Source organism: Myotis lucifugus, unplaced genomic scaffold, assembly GCF_000147115.1.
Source record: "Myotis lucifugus unplaced genomic scaffold, Myoluc2.0 scaffold_376, whole genome shotgun sequence".
NCBI lineage: Eukaryota > Metazoa > Chordata > Mammalia > Chiroptera > Vespertilionidae > Myotis > Myotis lucifugus.
Window position 1 is genome coordinate 285,198 of NW_005871424.1, and position 21,487 is coordinate 306,684.

Below are 21,487 nucleotides of genomic sequence, written 5' to 3' on the forward strand. Positions count from 1 at the left end.
GAAGGAACCACCATCTCTGAGCTGGGATGACCCAGGGCCTACGGAGCCACAGAACTTACAAAACACTTTCACAAGTCAGTTTCACTCGGCTCTAGCCATGACCTTCAGCCCGTCACAGCTACGCCCATTTGAAAGGTGGGAACACTGAGGCCGAGAGAGCCGCCCAATGTCCTAGCACTCCTAAGGGGTAGAGCCATCGGGAGGAGGCATGTTTGGCCACTTTCAGTGGCTGGAGGGCTCCCTCCCCGCTGCCCACCCAGAACCGTGCTGGGTTCTCCACAGGGGGTGAGGTCTAAGTTCATCCAGTTGCAAAACAACCTCCTCTGGGGGGTGGGTGAGGTGGACAGGGACTCCAGCACCGCCTATCCGAGCAGGCCTGGCCCTGCCTCCGGCCCTGGGGCTCATCAACTGTCTTAACCGGGAGAACTTGCCCAACCCACCTACCTCTGCCTCAGCTGAACCCCCAAACCATCCCTCAGCCCCAGGCCTTTACCTACTTTCCAAAAGCTGACAAAGGAAGCATCCTTTCCCCCCACCACGCTGCACATGGTGGGAGGTATTCGCCGGGGTGGACACAGCCCCCTAGGTTTGCTCAGGTCTTGGCAAAACCCTCACTCTCCCCATCGGGAGGTAAGACAGCAGAACGACTGGGAGGACCAAAGTCATGGCAGCTGACACGGAGAACCTGCTGGTCCTGGGGCCACCCCCTCCCTCCCTCCCAGGAAAGCACGGGCACCGGTGAGCGGAGCACATGCTCAGCACTAACTTCGGATTTGCCCTCACTTATGTCTAGAAACGAACTTTACGCTGGTTTGCGACACACAAATGCAGTGCTTCTCAGTGGAGGCAGCACATCTGCCATGAGGATTGTGGACGTCTGGGGGCGTGGCTGGTTGGGGTGTCACAGGATGGTGGGGGCCACTCCTTTGAGCATCCTGCAACAACCGGGAGAACCCCAGCCAGCAAGCGCTGTCCACGTCCCCTGTGACTTTCCAATGTCCCATCTGACATTCCAACGTCCCATCTGACATTCACGGAAGTGAAAAGCCTGTTTGTAATTAGCTGACCTAGAACCTGACAAACATGTTAAATGTTGTTTGGAGAGAAGCATGTCACCGCCATGCGACATTCTAGAGCAAACTGTTCTTTGGTTCAGAGCTTTCCCAAGCTTATTTCGGAAAATCCCGTCCCAGGCATCAGTCCCCAGGCCTCCTCCCCCTGTGGGTCTGCATTTGCAGCCTCCAGGCCCCAGGATCCTGGATGTAAATGCAGGTGTGTGACTGCCCCACTGTGTCTGCTGAGGTCAGTGGTTCGCAACCTTCTGGCCCTTTAAATACAGTTCCTCATGTTGTGACCCAACCATAAAATTATTTTTGTTGCTACTTCATAACTGTCATGTTGCTACTGTCATGAATCGTAATGTAAATATCTGATATGCAGGATGGTCTTAGGCGACCCCTGTGAAAGGGCCGTTCGACCGCCAAAGGGGTCGCGACCCACAGGTTGAGAACCACTGGCTTAGATCATCTGGCCTGAGCACTGACAGGCTGAAATGCACAGTTATGAATTGTTTTCTTTCTCCTTATAGTAAAGGCATCATGCTGATTTGCTTTCATCTGATGTGGTAGGAAGTTATCTGCAACTCTAATTTTGGGAAAGGAAAGGGGACATTGCAGAGTTATTTATTATAAAAAGTGGGTCTTGAGGCTGACAGGGCTGGGGACCGCCGTGTGAGTGTAGAGGACACAGGGGTGCTGGGCAGAGCAGCTCCAGGGGACAGAGCAGAGGTTTCCACCAAGAGGTTTTCACAGGGTCCCCTCCCAGGCGTGTGACAGCTCAGAGGGGACCCTGCAAATCAGCAGAGGCCCCCAGTCATGTGACATCCCAATCGGCACTCCCCCAGATTTCCAAAATCCTCAATTTTTCCTCAGAATTCCCACTCTAACGTACCTTTCTGATTCTCCTATGGAAGCCACTCTTTAGTTTGTGCAACAAAAGTTTTGTAGGTGTCATCAACCACCCACTTTCACGGTTCTCCTGTCCCCTTTGCGCGCCAGTGGAAAGGAGAGGCCTTTGAAGCCGGGGAAGTGTGTGCGGGAAGGTGGCGCCTCCTGCCTTGTTGACTATTGGCTGCCCAACTAGACCACAAGCTTCAGGAGGGCTGTAACCACACCTGAATTGTTCACCATGATCCTGTGAGCCTAGTTCAGTGCCTGCTATACAGTAGGTGCTTAACAAAAATGAACTGAGCAAATAAAAAAAACAACACATTTAGCCCTAACCGGTTTGGCTCAGTGGATAGAGCGTCAGCCTGCGGACTCAAGGGTCCCAGGTTCGATTCCAGTCAAGGGCATGTACCTTGGTTGCGGGCACATCCCCAGTAGGGAGTGTGCAGGAGGCAGCTGATCGATGTTTCTCTCTCATCGATGTTTCTAACTCTCTATCCCTCTCCCTTCCTCTCTGTAAAAAATCAATAAAATATATTTTTTAAAAATTTAACAATGGTATGCATAAAAATACCTACCAGAATGATTGTATGCAGTAGGTGCTTAATACATGTTTATGAAGCATGTATGTGCCTGGTACCTAGTAGGTACTCAATTCATGTTTTGCCGCATAAATGAACGAGTATTGGATATAAGTGTCCAGCACATACTAGGTGCTCATAAATATTTATGGAATCAGTTATGAATGTCAAGTGCCTAGCAGGGTGCCTCGTACACAAAAGATTCTCAACGAATATTTGTTGAATGAATACTGGATGAAGGAAGGAAGGAGTGGCAGGAGCCCTTGAGGGTTGTAAGGTCACGACAGAACTGAAAACGCAGAGCAAAATGTGGCCTGTGCCTCTGTACCTTCCACCCCAGGCTCCCCTGAAAACACATACTCGGCTTTCTCGGGCAAGAGATGGCAACACAGGACCCGATCCTTTTCCCGAAACCCACAGGGCTTTGCTACTTACGAATCGCGAGGAGTTGTCGTTCTTCACTGTTTTGGCGTTGCCAAAAGCCTCCAGGATCGGGTTTGCTTGCAGAAGCTGCTTTTCCAGCTCTCCCTAAAATTCATTCATATCTAGTTACTGGAGAGAGAGACCCAGGCACTGATAGCTCTACCCTAGATGGATGTTGTCCCCAAACTCAGCTCTTACCCCACAGGTCCTCTCCCTCCTATCTCCTACCCCATCTGAGAGCCCAGCACTCATGTCCACATTTACTCGAGGGTTTCGGAAGCGACGACTGGCTGAGCTGGTAGCTGGGCCCTGCTCCCTAGGAGGCCACTTTTTCCTAGTGGCCGGCTCATGCCTGCAGCATCCAAGCCAATCAGAACTTCGCACCACACAACACCGGGGATGTCATGTACATCACAGTGCAGGGCGCTCCATGGAGGTAAGCAGCCTGCTCCACTGCCCACGGCACTGCTGCTGCTGTTTATACTTAACAAACAACCATCTTCACACTAAACCACTTCTGATGGTTTTAGTGCGGTTTTTTGGTAAGTTGCAACGTCTCCTTTTGTGGGACTTGTTTCCGGAAGGCCCCCTGGGGAAGATACATAAGGAATGTGCAAAACCCACCGGAATGCTTCTAACCGACCGCGGAACAAAGCTTCAAAGCAGGTTCCTGAGCTCCATTCAGCAGGTTAAATGCAGCGGAGGCTGGACCAGCCCACCGGCCCTCCGAGGGGCTCTGTGCACAAGGCAGTCACATGGTTAACCATGGCAGCAAAGGGCCAACAAGGTAAGTGATGCCGGGAAGCGAGGAGCTGCTCCTTGCCTAGCCCCAAACCATGGCGGCAGCAGCCTGGCCCGGAGGCCTCCCTGTCCAAGCTCTTGTCCAGGTCTCGCTGGGGAGTGGTGGGTGCTGAGGGTTCTCTCCTGGTTCTGTCTGCTGATGTCCCTGTCCGCCCCCCCTTTTTTTTTCAGGGCAGCAGGGCTGGGCTAAGAAGAAGCCGGGCAAGTTCTAAAGGGGGAAAGGGAGGGAGTGCCAGCTTCCTGCTGCTCCTCTGCACGCCAGGGCAGCTGTCCCTAAAGGGACACGACAGGAAGCTGCTGTTTATGTGTGTTTATCCATATGCCTCCTCCTCTGCAGCCCCCAAAGGAGGTGAAACCCCAGCCACTAGTGGGATGAGTGCCCTGGAATCGGGGCTTGTGGAAATTTATGATGAGGGCGATGGGCTTTCCTTGGCTAGTGGGGAGGTCTACAGGGACCACTTTGTCAACATAAACTTGGGATCCCTATACCCACAAAAAAGTCCTTTTCTAGAATGGCAAGTCGAGCTGGTGGGGCCAAAAGGTCCTTCTCAGGAGAGCCCTCCACATGGGGATCTGGCCCAAACCACTCATTTTATGGAGGAGACTGTGGCCCAGAGACGGTAAGCATCTTGGTTAAGGTCACGCGGGAGCAGATCCCAACTAGAATCCTGACTCTCCTGATCCATGCGTGACACTGCAGCCCAGGGTCTAACTGAGATGGATTGAGTGTGATCCCCTGCGGGTCTCTTCCAGGCTGAACCCCACATGCCAGCCCCCCCAAGCTCTGCGTTAGACATGAGTTTACATACGCAGAGGTCCGAGCAAGACCCGGTTATATGTCGCATAGCTGGGGCCTTACCCTGCCACCAAAGCTAGTGCATTGCAACCTCTAAGATCCCCGTCTCGGGAGCCTTAGTTCAAGCAACCAGCATGCAAGGAGAGAGACACACTGCACACGCATGCACGAAGACACACCAGTGCCAGGGGACAGGGCTCGGGGAGAAATGTAGGATGATGGCAGGGAGGAGGCATGCCACAGCGGTGCCATTACTGACTGTCAGTCAAGCCAGGGAAGCTTTAGGGCCAGACAATCCTAAAGCCTTCAACCAGACGGGATCGATGTCTCTAGGGCGGTCCAGGCTGGGGGACTGGTGGTGGGCACGTTGGTGGGGAGGGTGGGGGGTTCATTCTGAACCGGGGAAACCCATTACGTGTTGGAGGATGACCCTGGGGATTCCAGTGGGAGTCCTGCGGGTGGCCACCGCACCCCCACACCCCGCGCTGGCATCGGACACCCGCAGGACAGTATTTGGGTGCGTTTGTTGGTTTGGGTGGTGAACCTCAGGGGCCTAGCCCATTCTACCATCAGCTACGGGGCTCAGTGGGTGCAACAGGACCATGCAGATCTTAAGTACACTCCGTGCCTCCCGTACACACCAGGAAAACACGCCCAGTTACTCACGTAGGCAAGAGATGGGCCTTGCTGCAGTTGAACAATACAGTATAAAACAAACGTCAGTGTTATTTCAATCACACGTACATCAGGGCTGGAGACATCTGCTTTCAGTCCCCCCAGCGGCCGGCACTCCCCAAGATAACCAGGACAGCAGCAGCTCCTCCGCGATTCTGTTTCTTTCTCTCAGGTTTGCTCACTCCCATGTCTAACATCTTATTGACCCAAACATTTCAAAGGTTTTGGTAACTGCAGCAGCCGTGGTGGGATCTTTGAGACCGTATCGGATGAGAGACTGTCTGGGCTGTGTTTACATGTGCAGAGAAAGAAGTGCCTGGCACCCAGCAGGCACTGGATAAAGATCCATTATTATTATTAAAAGAACTAGAGGCCCAGTGCATGAAAATCTGTGTACTGGGGGGGAGGGGTCCCTAAGTCCGGCCTGCACCCCCTTGCAGTCCAGGAGCCCTTGGGGGATGTCCATATGCCAGCTTAGGCCCGCTCCCCATGGGCAGTCGGACATCCTTAGCACTGCCATGGAGGCGGGAGAGGCTCCCGCCACCACCACCGCTGCACTCGCAGCCATCAGTCCGGCTCGTGGCTGAGTGGTGCTCCCCCTGTGGGAGTGCACTGACCACCAGGGGGCAGCTCCTGCATTGAGTGTCTGCCCCCTGGTGGTCAGTGTGTGTAATAGCAACTGGTTGCTCCTGGTTGTTCTGCTGTTAGGGTCAATTTGCATATTACCCTTTTATTATATAGGATTATTCTTTCTTATTTTTACTGTTCTAGGGGAGAGAAAGGCAGTGGAAGCAGCAGTTAACTGGCCTGCAAAACTTGCAGCTCTCTCTCCCTACACAGCATGCCAGGGACGGCTCAGGGCCTTGGGCATTCTGTGTTTGTTTGCGGGAGGAAGGTTCCTGAAGCTAAAACTGGTGTCCTCCCAGATCACTGAGGGCCTCCAGACTGGCTGGTCTCTGTGGCTGCTCCAGGGCCGCCTCTGAGCGCCAGCAGCAGGCCACCCTCAGCCTCCGTGCTGCCATCTCTCCCGCGGGAAAGTCCTTTGCACTGCCCCATGGAGGTCCCCTCCTCTGGGACAGGTGAGGCAGGGCTCAGACAGAGAGGAGGAAGAGAAGGATGAGCCCGGGAAGGGATCACTCTAGAACCTGCCTTTCTCCCAAGCCCTAATCCACTGGGTCACCGTGGGTCATTTGTGGGAGTATTTGATGCCTCTCTCTCTTTCCCCCGTGTCTGGGAGCTCAGGGACTAGAATGACAGCATCTCTCCGACTCATCGCCAGAGCACGTTCTGGAACCCCATGGCACACGGCAGAGGCTGCCACTGGCACTGGACCGAAGCCCACATACTGAGTGACACCAATATTCCCAGACCCTGGTGCCCCCATCCGAGACACGTGGAGGAATGACAGGGGGGCCCCACTCTAGGGAGTTTGCAGATCCATATAAAGCAAGCATGTCAAACTCGAAGGCTAACACGGGCCAAATCAATGAGGCATGCGGCCCGCGGGCCGAGAGTTTGACATGTTTGATATAAAGCAATGGTTCCCATTCGGGGGGACTGCCTCCCAGAGGACACCTGGCAGTGTCTGGAGACAGGTTTGGGGGTCCTAACTGGGGGAGGGTCGCTACCAGCATCTGGTGGATGGAGGCCAGGGATGCAGCTAACACCTACAGGGCATAAGACGGCCTCACAACAGAGAAATTATCTGGTGCAGAGTGACAACTGGGCCACTGTGGAGAACCCTGATGGAAAGAAAGCAAGACGCCTCACTGCGCTAGGGAGAGGGCTCCTCTCATTTCACAAAACAGGCCCCTCAGATGATGACACTGGCTGAGGCGAGGCATGGCCCAGACCCGAACGCACCCTTCCGGTGGAACATGACCCCCCGTGAGCTGTCAGGGGCGGGGGCAGGGTAACATGGACCGGGGTGCTCACAACGCCGAGTCCGGCCCTCTGCCCAGTGCTTGCCTGTCACTCGGCCAGGCCACAGGCCCGGAGACCCGTCCGCTAAGGCACGGCACCGACCAGGCGCTGCCACTCACCGTGATGCTTGTGTCCTTCTTGCCCTTGTGGGAGGAGGCCACCACGGCCAGGTACTGGATGACTTTCTTGGTGTTCTCCGTTTTCCCGGCTCCAGACTCGCCTCTGAAAGACACGGGAGCCGTGACCCACGGCAGATAACCCTACGCAGTGCTCTGTGGGTACCTTCTGCAGCCCCGTGCTGTCTGCCAAATGGGGAAACCGAGGCTCTCCCCGGGGAAGCGACTTGTCTAAGGCCACACGGCGGGTAGAGCACGGGCTAGGCCTCAAACCCTGGACCAACATCCCAATCTACTCCTCCTACGAAGAGGATGCACGAAGGAATTCAGATGAAGAGAGTAAAAGAGAAAACCGTAGTTTTCCTACCAGGGTCTATACTTAGGTTTATTTGGAATTTTATTTTTAAATAGACTGTATTATTTAGAGCAGTTTTAGGTTCAAGGCAAAATTGAATGAAAAGTACACAGAGTTCCCACATCCCTCTGTGTCCCCACATGCACAGCCTCCCAATTATCAACCTCCCACTAGAGGGGTACATTTGTCTCAGTCGATGAACCCACACTGACACATCATTATTACCCGAAGTCCATAGTTTTCACATTAGGGCTCGCACAGAATAGTGCCACTACAAATTACCTACTTTTAAGTATCAGTAACTTTGGTAGAGATGGAAAAATTAGGCAAGAGGCAGCTTTCCAGAAGGGACATAAGTATCTCTCAGGGTATCAGGACCTAAGGTAAAAGCTTTAGAAGCTTCCAGAAAAAAAAAAGGACTGGTTATGCCATCAGCCACTGAGCAAGTGTAAGCCCCTTCGTCCTCTGAAGAACCCCACTCTGATCATCTATCAAAGGATAAAATTGGTTGAGGTAATTCATACTAAGGTGTAAATGGCTGATAGGTTTCGATCAGCAGGGTGCTGTCTAATCAAGCGTACTCCTAAAATAGGAGGGTAATTTTTTTGTTTGTTTTTTTACCAAGATGGCCTTCTTGAGCCAGCTGCCTGTCTTGGCCACCAGAGATCAAAGCAGTGGGCTTGTTTCATGCAAGAGTTCCAGACCCTGCCTCTGACTCCCACCATTCCCAGTGAGAGGGAAGGCAGGGCCCCAACCCAAGCCTCCTCCTTCTCATCCTCCCCTCTCATTTTCTTGCTTGTTTTTTGTGTTTCTTTCCTTTGCCTAGACACTCTCATTTCCTGAGCTCACTGAATATTCTGAAATGCAGGAGATAATTTTTTTTTTTTTAAGTCTGGAAAAGAATGTGTCCACCCCAAGGTCGGCTCAAGGTTCTCCGTGCTGAACCCGTGCCACCAGTGCTCACGCAGTCCCTGCTCTTCTTCCTAATTAGGAAATAAAAAATTAATTTGCTCTGCCAAGGGCCCATTAATAACTTTGCTCATGGTTAAAAAAAGAAGAAAGGAGAAACATGTGTCTTTAATTGCTGGACCCAATCCGACAGGCCCCACGGCCCAGAAATCAAGTGTCTAATTGCCAGGAACAAAGAAACGTCCCGTGCCAGCATTAGCACTGTCCTCTCCCTTCCCAACGGTCTTCATTCCCAGTGGCCACATTATTCCACGGGGCCTCCCATTCTGTAAAATGGGAATGAGAGGTAAAACTCAGTCCAAACAAAGAAAATTTTTCTTAATTTTAAGGAGAGAATGGAGTTTGAAGGGGGAGTAGAAGCCCTGTGCTGTTTCACATGCATTCCCTCCTTTACCTCCACCTGCCAATCGGAAGATAGGACATATCACTTCCACGTTATTACAGAAGAGGAATGCTAGCCCAGAGTGGGTCAGCAACTTGCCCTAGGCCACCCAGCAAGGTCAGGGCTCAGTCAGAATGGAAAGCCGGGGCTCTGGTTCCAACGCATTCAGGACTCTCTCTGCCACATCCTAACGAGTTATCCCATGACACAGGCCCAACCCTTTAGGAACTGGCTTTCTAGGACAAGCAAAAGGAAGGAATGGAATACAGAAAAGACAGAGCAAAGCCCTGAGCCCACTTCATCAAAGAGTTAGTCATACATTCTGGGTGTTTTCACTTGCCTTAAGAGGCTCTTGGAAAATGTAACCAGGGACCAATAAACGAAGCCACTCGGTCATTTACATCTTAGTATGAATTACTTGGTTCAGGCTAATGTCAGAACACTTGACACATGTCCCCCTACCCCGAACCAGAGGGGCCAGATTCTGATCAGAGCAAGAGGAAGGAGAGACAACCTGAGTGTGGCAAACCACCTACTAGGTGGTCCTAAGCCCATTCAGATCCAAGACAAGAGTCAGGACAGCAGTGCTCAGTGTCCCAGATCACTCCTGCTCTCATTCCCTTTTCCACAGTTTCATTTTCCCACCTTTGCCTTCAGCCTCTCCCACCTCCTCCCTTTTACAACAAAGACACTGGATTGACTATGACCATGGCCCGGTCTCCCACCTTGCAGGGGAGGGGAAGTGGGACACAGGCTCTGGGAATCTGCTTCTCCCCATATGGGCTGCTTGGCTCAATGGTTTCCAAGTTCTACTGATAAAAATAAATTGTCCTGGGAGGTTCTGCCAAAGAAAACACCCCAAGTCCAGGCTCAGGGGTGTCTGAAGATGGATGTGCTCAGGGCTGCTTTAGAAACATGAATCTTTGCTTTTCTGACCCCTGAACTCTGGGGGTGAAAATACCTTCCTGGTCAGAACACCCTAAACCTCTATCCTATTTCATAGGAGACGTGGAGCCCAGACTCCCCCGCATCCTCAAGGAAGACCTGGATTCACGACTATACACAGCCGGTGGCCTTGTAACTACCCCCCTGCCAAGTCCTTTGGATCAGTCCAACCCCAGCAGCTGGAAGGAGCTACCAGGGGCTGCTAGCCCCTCAGCCCTGTGCAGGGCAGCTTCATGAGTGTGCACCCGTGTGCAGTCCCACGGGGACCCCCCTGAGGAGGGCCCTGTGCTTGATTTTCTGCTCTATTGCCATCTAGAAATTCTTAATGATTTTTTAACAAGGGGCACTGCATTTTTATACTGCATAACTTTATAAATCAGATAGCTGGTCCTGGCTACCATTTCCAAGTCCATTTCAGCTTGTGGTCTGTGCTTGGAAGTAAAGCCAAATTGTCTCTGAATCTCAGAGCTGTTCAGTCCCTGTTCTCCTGTGATTCCCACACTGCAGATGGCAAGGTCCTCTGGCATTTGTGCTATCCAACTCCTACATATGCTGCAAAGCCCAGTTAAGCACTGCCTGCATTCTGAATACTGCCTCCAGCTTCCCCCAGCATAAGAAATACCTCCTTCCCTTGCAGCATCAACAGGCAAAAAACAGCACAATGACCTCCAGAACCTGACTGCCTGAGTTTAAGTCTCTGCTCTGCCAGTTATCTGTGTGACCTTGGGCAAGTCATTAAACTTCTCCCATGTCCATTTTATAGATAAGGAAACTTATCTATGAAATTGGCATAATAAAAGCACTTATGATTATTTGGAGGATTAAATAAGTGAATATATAAAACATTAAAGAACTGCCCTAGCTGGTTTGGCTCAGTGGATAGAGTGTCAGTCTGCGGACTGAAGGGTCCTGGGTTTGATTCCCGTGAAGGGTACATGCCCGGGTTTCAAGCTCGATCCCCAGTGGGGGGGCATGCAGAAGGCAGCCAATCAATAATTCTCTCTCATTATTGATGTTTCTATCTCCCTCTCCCTCTCCCTTCCTCTCTAAAATCAATAAAAATGTATTTCAAAAAACAAACAAAAACATTAAAGAACCAAGTCAGATACACAAAAATGTTAGCTATTATTACTTTTATAACCATTTCCCCCTAATGCTTCTATGTTCTGTTTGTATCATTACCTTCAACAATTCATTCATGCTATCATTAAAATGTAAACTATATCATATTTTCCCATGATTTAAGCCAAGTGCCAGCAAAACATTTCTGTAAAGGGCCAAATACTAAATATTTTAGGCTTTGCATGTTGCACATTCTCAGTCCCAACTACTCAGCTCTGCCTTTGTAGCACAAAACAAATGGTCATGATACAAAAGTTCCAATAAAACTTTATTTACAAAAACACATACAGAGGCCAAATGTGGCCCACTGGCCAGAGTTTGCTGAACCCTGGCTGAATTCTTTCAGCTCTTTCCTGTCCATTTTAGATTAAAGCTCAACCTTGTCCCTAGGACCTAGAAGACCCCACACACCTCTCTCTGGTCTCATGTGCCCCTACCCTCCTTCTCTCTTAATCCACCCCCTTGCACACACAGTTACCCCTTGAACACACTGCTCTCGCTCAACCGGGGGCCCCTCCATGTACTAATCCCTGGCCCAGGGCCTCTGATTTGTTCACACTGGATGAATTACATGCCAGACCAAATAGAACTCATGTCTAAAAACTACATTCGCTTAACTTTCAGTTTCTTAACTACATAATCACCTACAGCAAATTGTTAGTCCCAACCTGGCTTATCTTGACCACTGATTACTTCTAAAAGCTTGTACCCTGCTATCAACTTGCAGATCCTCGTCACTGCCCGGGGGGATGAGGGAGTGTCCCCATCCATGATGAGTGTACATTCCAGGAAGGAGACAGACAATAGCCAAGGAAATGAATACATAATCAAGATAATTTGAGGTGACTACTATCACTTTATCAGGGTAATGGAAGAGACAGAGGTGAAGGGGCAGCTGGTGATGGCATAGCCAGAGGAGGAGCTGAACCCCGAAAGATGCAGAGGAGTCCCCCGTAGGGAAGATCCGAGGGAAGGGAGCACCCAGCAGAGGGAACAGCAAGGACAAGGCCCATGGAAGGGAATTGCTGGGCACACGTGGGGACAGAAAGGGGCCCAGTGCAGCAGGCCAGTCAGGAGGGAGAAGGGTGGTAGTAAGTGATGAGGGAAGAAAGGTTGGGCTGAATCAGACAAACTTCTAGGCCAAAGTAAAAAAATCTGATGTTATTCTAAAAAGTACAGGAAACCATTTCATTAGGGTAATGGGGCTTGAGAACCAGTGGGGAAGAAATCAATGCTGCAGGGCAGAGAACGGGTTATAGGAAGGATAACAGGATAACAGAGTAAGCAAATAGTGATCACTGTTATAGCAGCTGATCCTTACTGGGGCTGACCATGAGGCAGTGGCATTCTTCTCAGTCTCTCACATAAATGAACGAACTTTCATCCCTACAACAACTGCCCAGTAGAGCACCTACTGAACCCATTTCATAAATGGGGAAACTGAGGCTTGGAGAAGTAATGGAATCTGAGGAGTGGACAGAGGTGAGAAATAGTTCAGAACCGCACTGTCCAATGCAGGAGCCACAAGGCAAAGGTGGCTATTTAAAATAACTAAAATTAAATCCTAAAACCCAGTTCCTTGGTCACAGTAGTCACATTTCAAGTGCCCAGAAGCCATCATCTCAAAAAGTCCTGTTGGACTGCACTGTTTTAGAGGCAGCAGAACCTGGTGTCCATAAACTCAGCTCAGAGGATGGAGACAGACAATAGCCCAGGAAATGAATAAATGATCAACCTGTGCAGTCACACAGCTAGGAAGCTGTCTGTAAGGCACATTCCTCCCTACCCCCTCTGCCACCGCACTAAATTCAGTCACTCAACAGATGTTGGTTGAGCAATGCCCCTTTCTACAGATGCAGATGAGCAATGCCATTTTTCTACCCAGGTACCTTGGCAGACGACACATGGCTCACACGTGGGCCTGGCTCACAGATGCTCAAAGGGCTCTTGGATTGGCTAAATAATGTCCCCCCACACCCCAGAGATGCCCACATCCTAATCCCAGGAACATGTGAATATGTTACCTTCCATGGCAAACCGAATTTTGCAGCTGTGATTAAATTAAAGGTCCGGAGATGGGGCGATTATCTTGAATTATCCTATTACCCAATGTGATTACAGGGATCTTTATAAGAGGATGGTTGGAGGGTCAAAGAGAAAGAGAGAGATTTGAAGATGCTACAACCTGGCTCTAAAGAGGGAAGAAGGAGCGACTAGTCAGGGAATGTAGGTGGCCTCTGGAAGCTGGGAAGGCTAGGAAACGCCAAGTCAGCAGGTTGTCTTAGCGTCTACATCCACACCTAAGTGACATGACATCATTAGTTCTGGTCGTCATGTCATAGCATCATTGCTAAGCATCAAATGTTGATTTCTCACCATGGAAGAGGAGAATTCAGCTCCCATTCAACTCTCTCCTCTTCCCCATAGACACGATTTGGTCACATATAGTATTTCCAGTTAGATCACTACTCAGGGTTTGCATTATAAAGAGATGAAAATGCCAAACACATTTGGGCCCCTTTGTCCACTGTGATTACTCCTCTCCTGCCTGACTTTTGGTTTTCCCTGGAATCAATAATCACCTTGTTTTATTGTTTAACAGTAATATATTTACAAATTGTCAAAAGCTTTTCTCAATGCAGTTCACTGTCTTCATAGCAACCATCCCCATCTGACATTCTGATTTATGTACCGATTGGTGCAAAATGAATTTGTATCACCTCAGTCTGTCCTTTTGACCCGGGGAGCTGGCTATAAAGAACATCTGAGGAAGAAAGCTGGAAAAGCACATTTGAAAAGCAGATAGCAGCAGGCTCCAATTTCACGTACCGCAGTGAGAAAGAATGCCTTAGCACCGTGATCAGCACTTGTCACTCACAACTCTAAGCACACAGCGAAACCTGTAGCAGCAAAAGTCTAGAAATAAAGCCAGTTACTGTTAACATCTGTTAATACTGTTAATAATTCTGTTCTGTTGCCTTTTTGTGAAATGCTAAAGAGCAGTTAGTGGTTAGAAGAACGTGTGTGTGCATGTGTGCGCATGTGTGCATGAGTGTGTGTGTGTGCGCGTGCGTGTGTGTGTGAGTGTGTGTGTGTGTGAGTGTGAATGTGTGTGTGTGTGTGTGTGTGTGTGTGTGTGTGTCTGAGTGTTATCAGGTGCTGTGCTAAGTCCTTCCCGCAGGCCACAGCATGCGAATACAGCAGAGCACAGTCCAGGACTCTGTGTTTTCCTGTCCAGCATCCTGGCTGCCTCCCGAATGAAAATCTGGCCTGTCCTGGAGCTGCAATGGTCCCACACTGCCTTGCTCAGGGCCTCCAAGTATTGTTACAGCATCACTTAGGAATGAGAGGGACCCAAATGCCCCCCTCACTTTACTTCCTCAGTCAAAAGAGTCAGCTAACGTGCTGAGGACCTGGCCCAGTGGGGGCTCACTCCAGCCTAGGCTCCCCAAAAGCCAAGACCAGGAAACTTCTCGTCAGCCCCTGCAGGCACCAGGTGACCACAGGCATCTTTCTGCCACACGTCTGCACTGATGGGTCAGACACTCTCATTGCAAAACATGCATCAGAATCTCCAGGGCCCTCCAGTCCTCCCCAGCTCCTGTTCCTCACCCCTTCTGAGCCCCCAAACGGGCCCAGAGGGGCTGGGCTTCAGCCCCCTCCTCTGCTGGAGGAGAGTACTCCCTGACACCCCCTCCGGAGCCCCACCAGCTGAGCCCAAAGCAGAGGGGTGTGCACAGCTCCGATGGGGCCGTCCCTTCAGCGTGCTCTGTGCAGATGACCCACGACAAGTGTTTCCATCCCTGCCGGCTCAGCTGCTGGCCCAGCGGCTGCACTAATGCCCAAGACACCAGATCAAAACACAGGTTTCCCAGCTCCCACCCACACCGCTGCGTCAGGAGTCCCTGGGCCTTATCTGGGCCGTTCGTCTCCTGAGCCGGTTGCCTAGGAACTGACGTGCAGCCACATTTGGGGACAGAGGTCTAGCAGGACCCACCCCACGGGTACCTGAGATGGTTTTAGGCAGCACATGGTCAGAAAATGCACAGGATGGGGTAAAAGGAGGGTCACAGCTCATTCTTGTATTATTGTTATTAATGCTTATACTGTTTTCCATATGAACAACTGTAAGCCTATTTTTGCCCCAGCCTGTATAGCTGAACAGTAAAATGACAATTTTCACAGATATCGCTACCTTGAATAACACCACAGAAGGAAAATGAAGTTAAAATGCTGGTGGACACAACTGTAACCAGGTAATGAAGGTTAACATGCTAGTGGTAGTTCACATCAATATCGTATGGATTGCCCTAGCTCAGTGATGGCAAATCTATGACATGCGTGTCAGAGGTGACACGCGAACTCATTTTTTTGGTTGATTTTTCTTTGTTAAATGGCATTTAAATATATAAAATAAATATCAAAAATATAAGTCTTTGTTTTACTATGGTTGCAAATATCAAAAAATTTCTATATGTGACACGGCACCAGAGTTAAGTTAGGGTTTTTCAAAATGCTGACACGCCGAGCTCAAAAGGTTCGCCATCACTGGCCTAGCTAGTTTGATTCAGTGGATAGAGCGTCGGCCTGTGGACTGAAGGGTCCCAGGTTTGATTCCGGTCAAGGGCACATGCCCAGGTTTCAGGCTCAATCCCCAGTAGGGGGCGTGCAGGAGGCAGCCGATCCATGATTCTCTCTCATCACTGATGTTTCTCTCTCTCCTCTTGTCCTCTCTAAAATTAATAAAAAATATATTTAAAAATTTTTTTCAGAAGGCTACAGTAAAATAAGATCTATTTTATATTTCCTCCAATTGTAGTCTACAACGCTGGCCCTTGGGGAGAGTGACAGGGTAGCTGCAGCCTTCATCCCCCCACCCCATGTGACCTGACATCATCTCAGGTTCCAGGGATCAGGATGGGGAGATCTTTGGGGGCCATTACCCTGCCCCCCACAGGAGGCGCTTTACTGAATGGTGAAGATTCTCTGAATGATTCTTAGTTAATATCTTCTGACCTTGCTCCCAAGTCCTCAAAGAAACAATGACATGAAACACCAAATATGGCGGCACAGATATGGTTGCTAATTGTGAAACTGCAAAGCGAGACTTTCATATAAGCCAAGACTTCCTCGCCAACAGAGATGGCATGCAGTTAGAGGCAATTCTGCAGGTAAGATGTTTCGTTCAGGGCCTGGCACACAGTAAGTGCTCAATAAATGCTAGTTTAAGAAGGGGAGGCCGTGTAAAATAAGAGGACACCGGGTGTCACTGACAAGGTAGGTGAGCCTAACTGAGAACGAGAACCCTTGTTCAACAAATGTTTAGTGAGCGTCAAATCCCCAATGAGACCTGAGGTGAGGCGCTTGGAATGGTGAACAAATCCAAGAGCCTTGCCCTCAGGGGCCTTCTTCTTTAATAGGCTGAATCTCGACTCCAGAAAAACAGAAGAAAACGCAGCTCCACTTACGTGCATAGGATGGACTGGTCCTCTCGATCTGAGAACAGAAAGAAAAGACAGCCATGGGTTAGACGTAGCTCTGAACTGAGGGTCTGGATACGGGCCTCCTGGGACTCCCAGTACAAGCTCTTGCACGCTGGCCCCCTAGGGGTGAAAATGGGCCAGCTGGGCTCATTGCCCAGGGCATGGGGGACAAGACCAAAGCCAAGAGGACAGCAGGGCTCTTTTAGATTCTCCTCGAGACTCCAAAGTCCCAGAAAGATGCTGGATGCAGCCCCAGAAAGATGCTGGAGTCTGGCTTGTTCAGGAGACAGTGATCTTCCCAGACCCACCAGCTTTGGGGATGGGGGGGGGGGCGGGTCCTGGGAGACCCATGTTGTCCAGATTGGGTCACAGGCGGAACACAGACTTTGAATTTAGACAGACTGGGGTCCATTTGGCCACTCTCCAGCTCTGTGGCCCTGGGCAAATGTTTGTAACCTCTCCATGCCTCAGTTCCTTCATCTGGAATGTGGGGTAGCAGACACCTTTTGGTTTGAAATCCAGCATCTACTCCCTCTTCTTCCAGGAAGACCATCCTGTGTTCCTTTAGGGGACATGTCCCCTGCCCTGCCTCTGCCATCATGTACAGTCCTGGTGAGGCTGCCCCACCAGCTCCCACAGCCAAGAAGTGAGAACGGGTCCCAGCTATGCCAATCCGGTTCTCCGAGCTGGATCTAGGACAGGGGATCAAAGTGGGTAGACAGAGCCCTGAGGGGGCCTCACCTCCTGCCCCCAGGGCCTGAGCAGCTTCTGTCATCTCCTGAGGCTGGCTCCCCAGTCTCCCCATCTCACCTGTGAGCTCCCCGATACTTCCCCATAAATCCCTTCCCTAGATAAGATGCCAAGTCGGTCCCTGTTGCTCACCACCAGAGAATTCTGGAAGATATAGTGAGCATCATGAGATTTGTCGTGATTAAGCAGGCATTACTAATCACCTCTTAACGTGGCCGTAGGGGATGGAGTCAGGTTCTGGAGCCCATTTCCTCCCCTATGGGCACGGGGAGGGTTACCAACACCTTTAATCACCAACCAGTTAGCCATAACTGAGAAATCAGGGCGTCATATCCACTGATGGGCAACGCCACAGCAGCAGGCATTTTTCCCGTCCATTCCCCAGCTCCAGGCCCACCGTCATGATTAGCCCCTCATGATCAAACATCTCCCTCCATCCAGAGATATCCTCCTCCAAACCTCTTCCACTTTGGATGTTTCTTGAAAACGTGAACATAAATTTACCGTATGACTCAGGAATTCCACTCCTAGGAATCTACCCTAGAGCCCTGCAAATATATGTCCTTACAAGACTTCCACACGAATGTTCACAGCAGCATTATCATAAAGGCTAAAAGCAGAAACAGCCCAAATGTCCATCAACTGATGACCGGATAAACAAAATGTGGTATAGCCATGCAACGGAATATTATTCAGCCATAAAAACAATGAAGTACTGACTCATGTTACAACCTGGACGACCCTCAAAAACGGCATCTGCTAAGTAGAAGCAGTTAAGACGTGAAAGGCCACACATTGTATGATTCCATTTACATGAAATGTCCAGAATAGGCAAATCCATCGAGACAACAGATTGGTGGTTGCCAGGGGGTGGGGTGAGGTTCCTGCAAATGGGCATGAAGCATCATTTTGGGGTTCTCAAGCTGGACTGTGGTGATGCTTATACAACTGCCAATTTACTGAACATCATTGAATTTCACACTTAAATTGGATGAATTTTTGGTATGCAAACTTTATCTTAAATAGCTGGGGCTTTTTTCAAAATAGAAATTTTTTATTTGTCACCATTAAATGTCTGGTTTTTATTTTTATTTTTTTTAAATATATTTTATTGATTTTTTACAGAGAGGAAGGGAGAGAGATAGAGAGTTAGAAACATCGATGAGAGAGAAACATCGATCAGCTGCCTCCTGCACATCTCCTACTGGGGATGTGCCCACAACCCAGGTACATGCCCTTGACTGGAATCGAACCCGGGACCTTTCAGTCCGCAGGCTGACGCACTATCCACTGAGCCAAACCGGTTTCGGCAAATGTCTGGTTTTTAAACAGAGTCTTGGACTAGGAGCTCCATCAGTTCATTCAACTTTAGCACCTGTTTCATCCCCAGTAGCTTTTCCAGAATCACTACCTTCATGGTGAAGCTCCATGAGTTTTCCCAATTCAAACATTCTGACTTTTCTAACAAAGGCATCATAGAGCCCTAGCTGGTTTGGCTCAGTGGATAGGGCATCGGCCTGCGGACTGAAGGGTCCCAGGTTCGATTCTGGTCAAGGGCACATGCTTGGGTTGCAGGCTCAATCCCCAGTAGGGGGCGTGCAGGAGGTAACTAATCAATGGCTCTCTCATCACTGATGTTTCTATCTCTCGCTCCCTCTCCCTTCCTCTCTGAAATCAATATATATATGTGTATATATATATATGTGTGTGTGTGTATATATGTGTGTGTTTGTGTGTGTATATGTGTGTGTGTATATATATATATATATATATAAATTTTTTTAAGGCATCATAGATTGGCAAGCCTTTTCTGTCTTTTCCGGTGCGATCTGGAATCAGTTTATTGACCACTTCTTTCAAGTCATTTGTCTGCACCTCTCGGGTCATGATTTCCAGCATCTTCTGGATTTGGTGGACCTGCTGATGCTAAGCATAAGAGGTCTTCTGAATCTGACTGTTGTGTTTTTTAGTAAAACCAATGCAGAATAGATGAAGCATAACCATCGCTAATCTTGACATCACCACGAGCTTCAGTCACGGTCTGCCATTTTTTTTTTTTTTTTTTTTTTACCATGGAGCACATTTTTGTTGTGGGAAAGAGCCACGCTGTGGAATCAGTCAGCACTTTTTGCCCTGAACATCCTCAGTAATGAGCTTGAGTTTCCAAGGCAACTTCATCATCCTGCAGATCAGCTAAGCTCACTTCGAAAATACAACCCAACGTCACACAGGCACTCCCATGACCGACCTGGGTTTTGGAGCATTGTGAGCCAGGGCCTAGGCTCTTTCTGCTTTGCCAAGAACAGGACAGTGCATGGGAAATAGAACATGCCCCACGGGGCCCAGGCTCCAGGGGGGTTGGGGAAGGCATTGGGGGACGAGGCAGCTTGGGGAGACCAGCAGGGACCATCCAAAGGAAGGAGTGAGACCTATTGGCCGGGCCAGGGAAGCGGCTGTGCTAACCTCTCTGGTGGGAAGAGGGAGACCAGGGCATGAAGTGGCCTCTGGGATGGAAGGATCGGCCTCCCAAGAATCAGATCTCGAATCTGTAGACTGGTCCCAACACTAGGGCCAACCCCAGTCTAAGAACCATCACTTTTGGCCCAGATCCTCCTCCCCCATGTCCCCGCTCTGCCTGTGCACCCTGCCATTCTCATAGGGCAGCCTTTCCTCTTGTAAATTAAAAAAAAACTGTGGTAGATGCACATGACATAAAATTTACCATTAGGACCATTTTTTCAAGTGTACAATTCAGTGGCATTAAGCATACTCACACTGTTGTGCAGCCGCCGCCACCATCCATCTCCAGAGTTCTTTTCATTCTACAAAACCGAAACTCTATACCCATGAAACACTAACTCCCCACCCTTTCTTCCCTCAGCCCCTGGCAACCACCATTCCACTTCCAGTCTCCATGCATCTGATACTGCAGGAATCTCAGATGAGCGGAATCATACAATAATTGTCCTTTTGTGACTGGCTTATTTTACTTAGCATCCTGTCCCCAAGGTTCCTCTATGTATCAGAATGCCCTTCCTTTTTAAGGCAGAATAATATTCCATCGTATGGATCTGCCATCTTTTGCTCATCTATTCATCTGTTGATGAACACTTGGGTTGCTTCCACTTGGTGGCCATTATGAACCATGGCCACGGGGGTTCACCCTGCTAGAATCCCTGCTTTCACTTCTGTGGGGTACATGCTCAGAATTGCTGAATCGTACCGTTTTCCTGTTTAACTTTTTGAGAAGCTGCTGCACTATTTTCTGTAGCAGCTGCACCATTTTACATTCCCACCGGCAGTGCCCCAGGGCTCCAGTTTCTCCACAACCTCGTCAACACGTTACTTTCTGGTTTTTTATCGCTGCCATTCTAAGGAGTGTGAGGTGGTATTGCATTGCAGTTGAAGAGTCTTCTTTTTTATTAAGTGTATTGGGTTGACATTGGTTAATGAGATCATATAGGTTTCAAGTGTACATTTCTATGATATATGACCTATATATTGCATTGTGCTCCATCATTCAAAGTCAAATCTTATTAAAACAGTTGGATGATGCCACACCTTTGCCAAAACGAGCTGATGAGTCTGATGGCCCCCGACCTCCCCACCACGGCCTATGAGGTCTGGCATGATGTGTCCCAACCTACTCATTGGCACCACTCTCTCATTCCCCTCCCCTCTGCTCAGCTCCTACACAGCCACCGACTCCTCAGAGAGAACACACTCTCCTTCCAGGACCTTTGCCTGGAGCACTCTCTCCCCAGCTGTTGCCATGGCTGATACCTTACCATCATCTCAAGGGCTCCACTCCCAGGGAGGCCTTTCCCAATTCTCTGTCCACTGGACTGTATGCTACACCCTCTGGGCACTCAAAAATTAACCTGTTTATTTCCTCCATATCACTTAGACCCATCTGGAATGACCTAGTGTTTGCCTCTTTCTCTATTCTAGAAAGCAAGTTTTATCAGGGAAGAGTCAGCTTTATCTGTTTGGTTTAACATTGTAGCTCTGACACTTGACACATAGTAGGTGCTCAATTATATCTGTTAGATGGATGGATGAAGGATGAATGGATGGGATGATGGATGGATGGATGGATGGGAAGATGGGTAGATGGGAGGATGATGGATGGATGAAGGATTGAAGGATGGATGGATGGATGGATGGATGGATAGGGCTAGAGAAGGCAATGCTTGTGTTCACTGGGGATCAGAGAGGAC

General features: G+C 49.6%; 1 protein-coding gene across 1 annotated transcript in view; it reads right to left on the reverse strand.

Annotated features, from left to right (window-relative positions):
- MYH11 (myosin heavy chain 11) overlaps positions 1 to 21,487 on the reverse strand; it is a 113,291-nt gene that overhangs the window by 49,885 nt on the left and 41,919 nt on the right. The window contains 4 exon segments of the mRNA XM_014467049.2: positions 2,963 to 3,055; positions 5,214 to 5,234; positions 7,265 to 7,367; positions 16,503 to 16,530. Of these exon segments, the coding sequence (XP_014322535.1) occupies positions 2,963 to 3,055; positions 5,214 to 5,234; positions 7,265 to 7,367; positions 16,503 to 16,530 (245 nt within the window).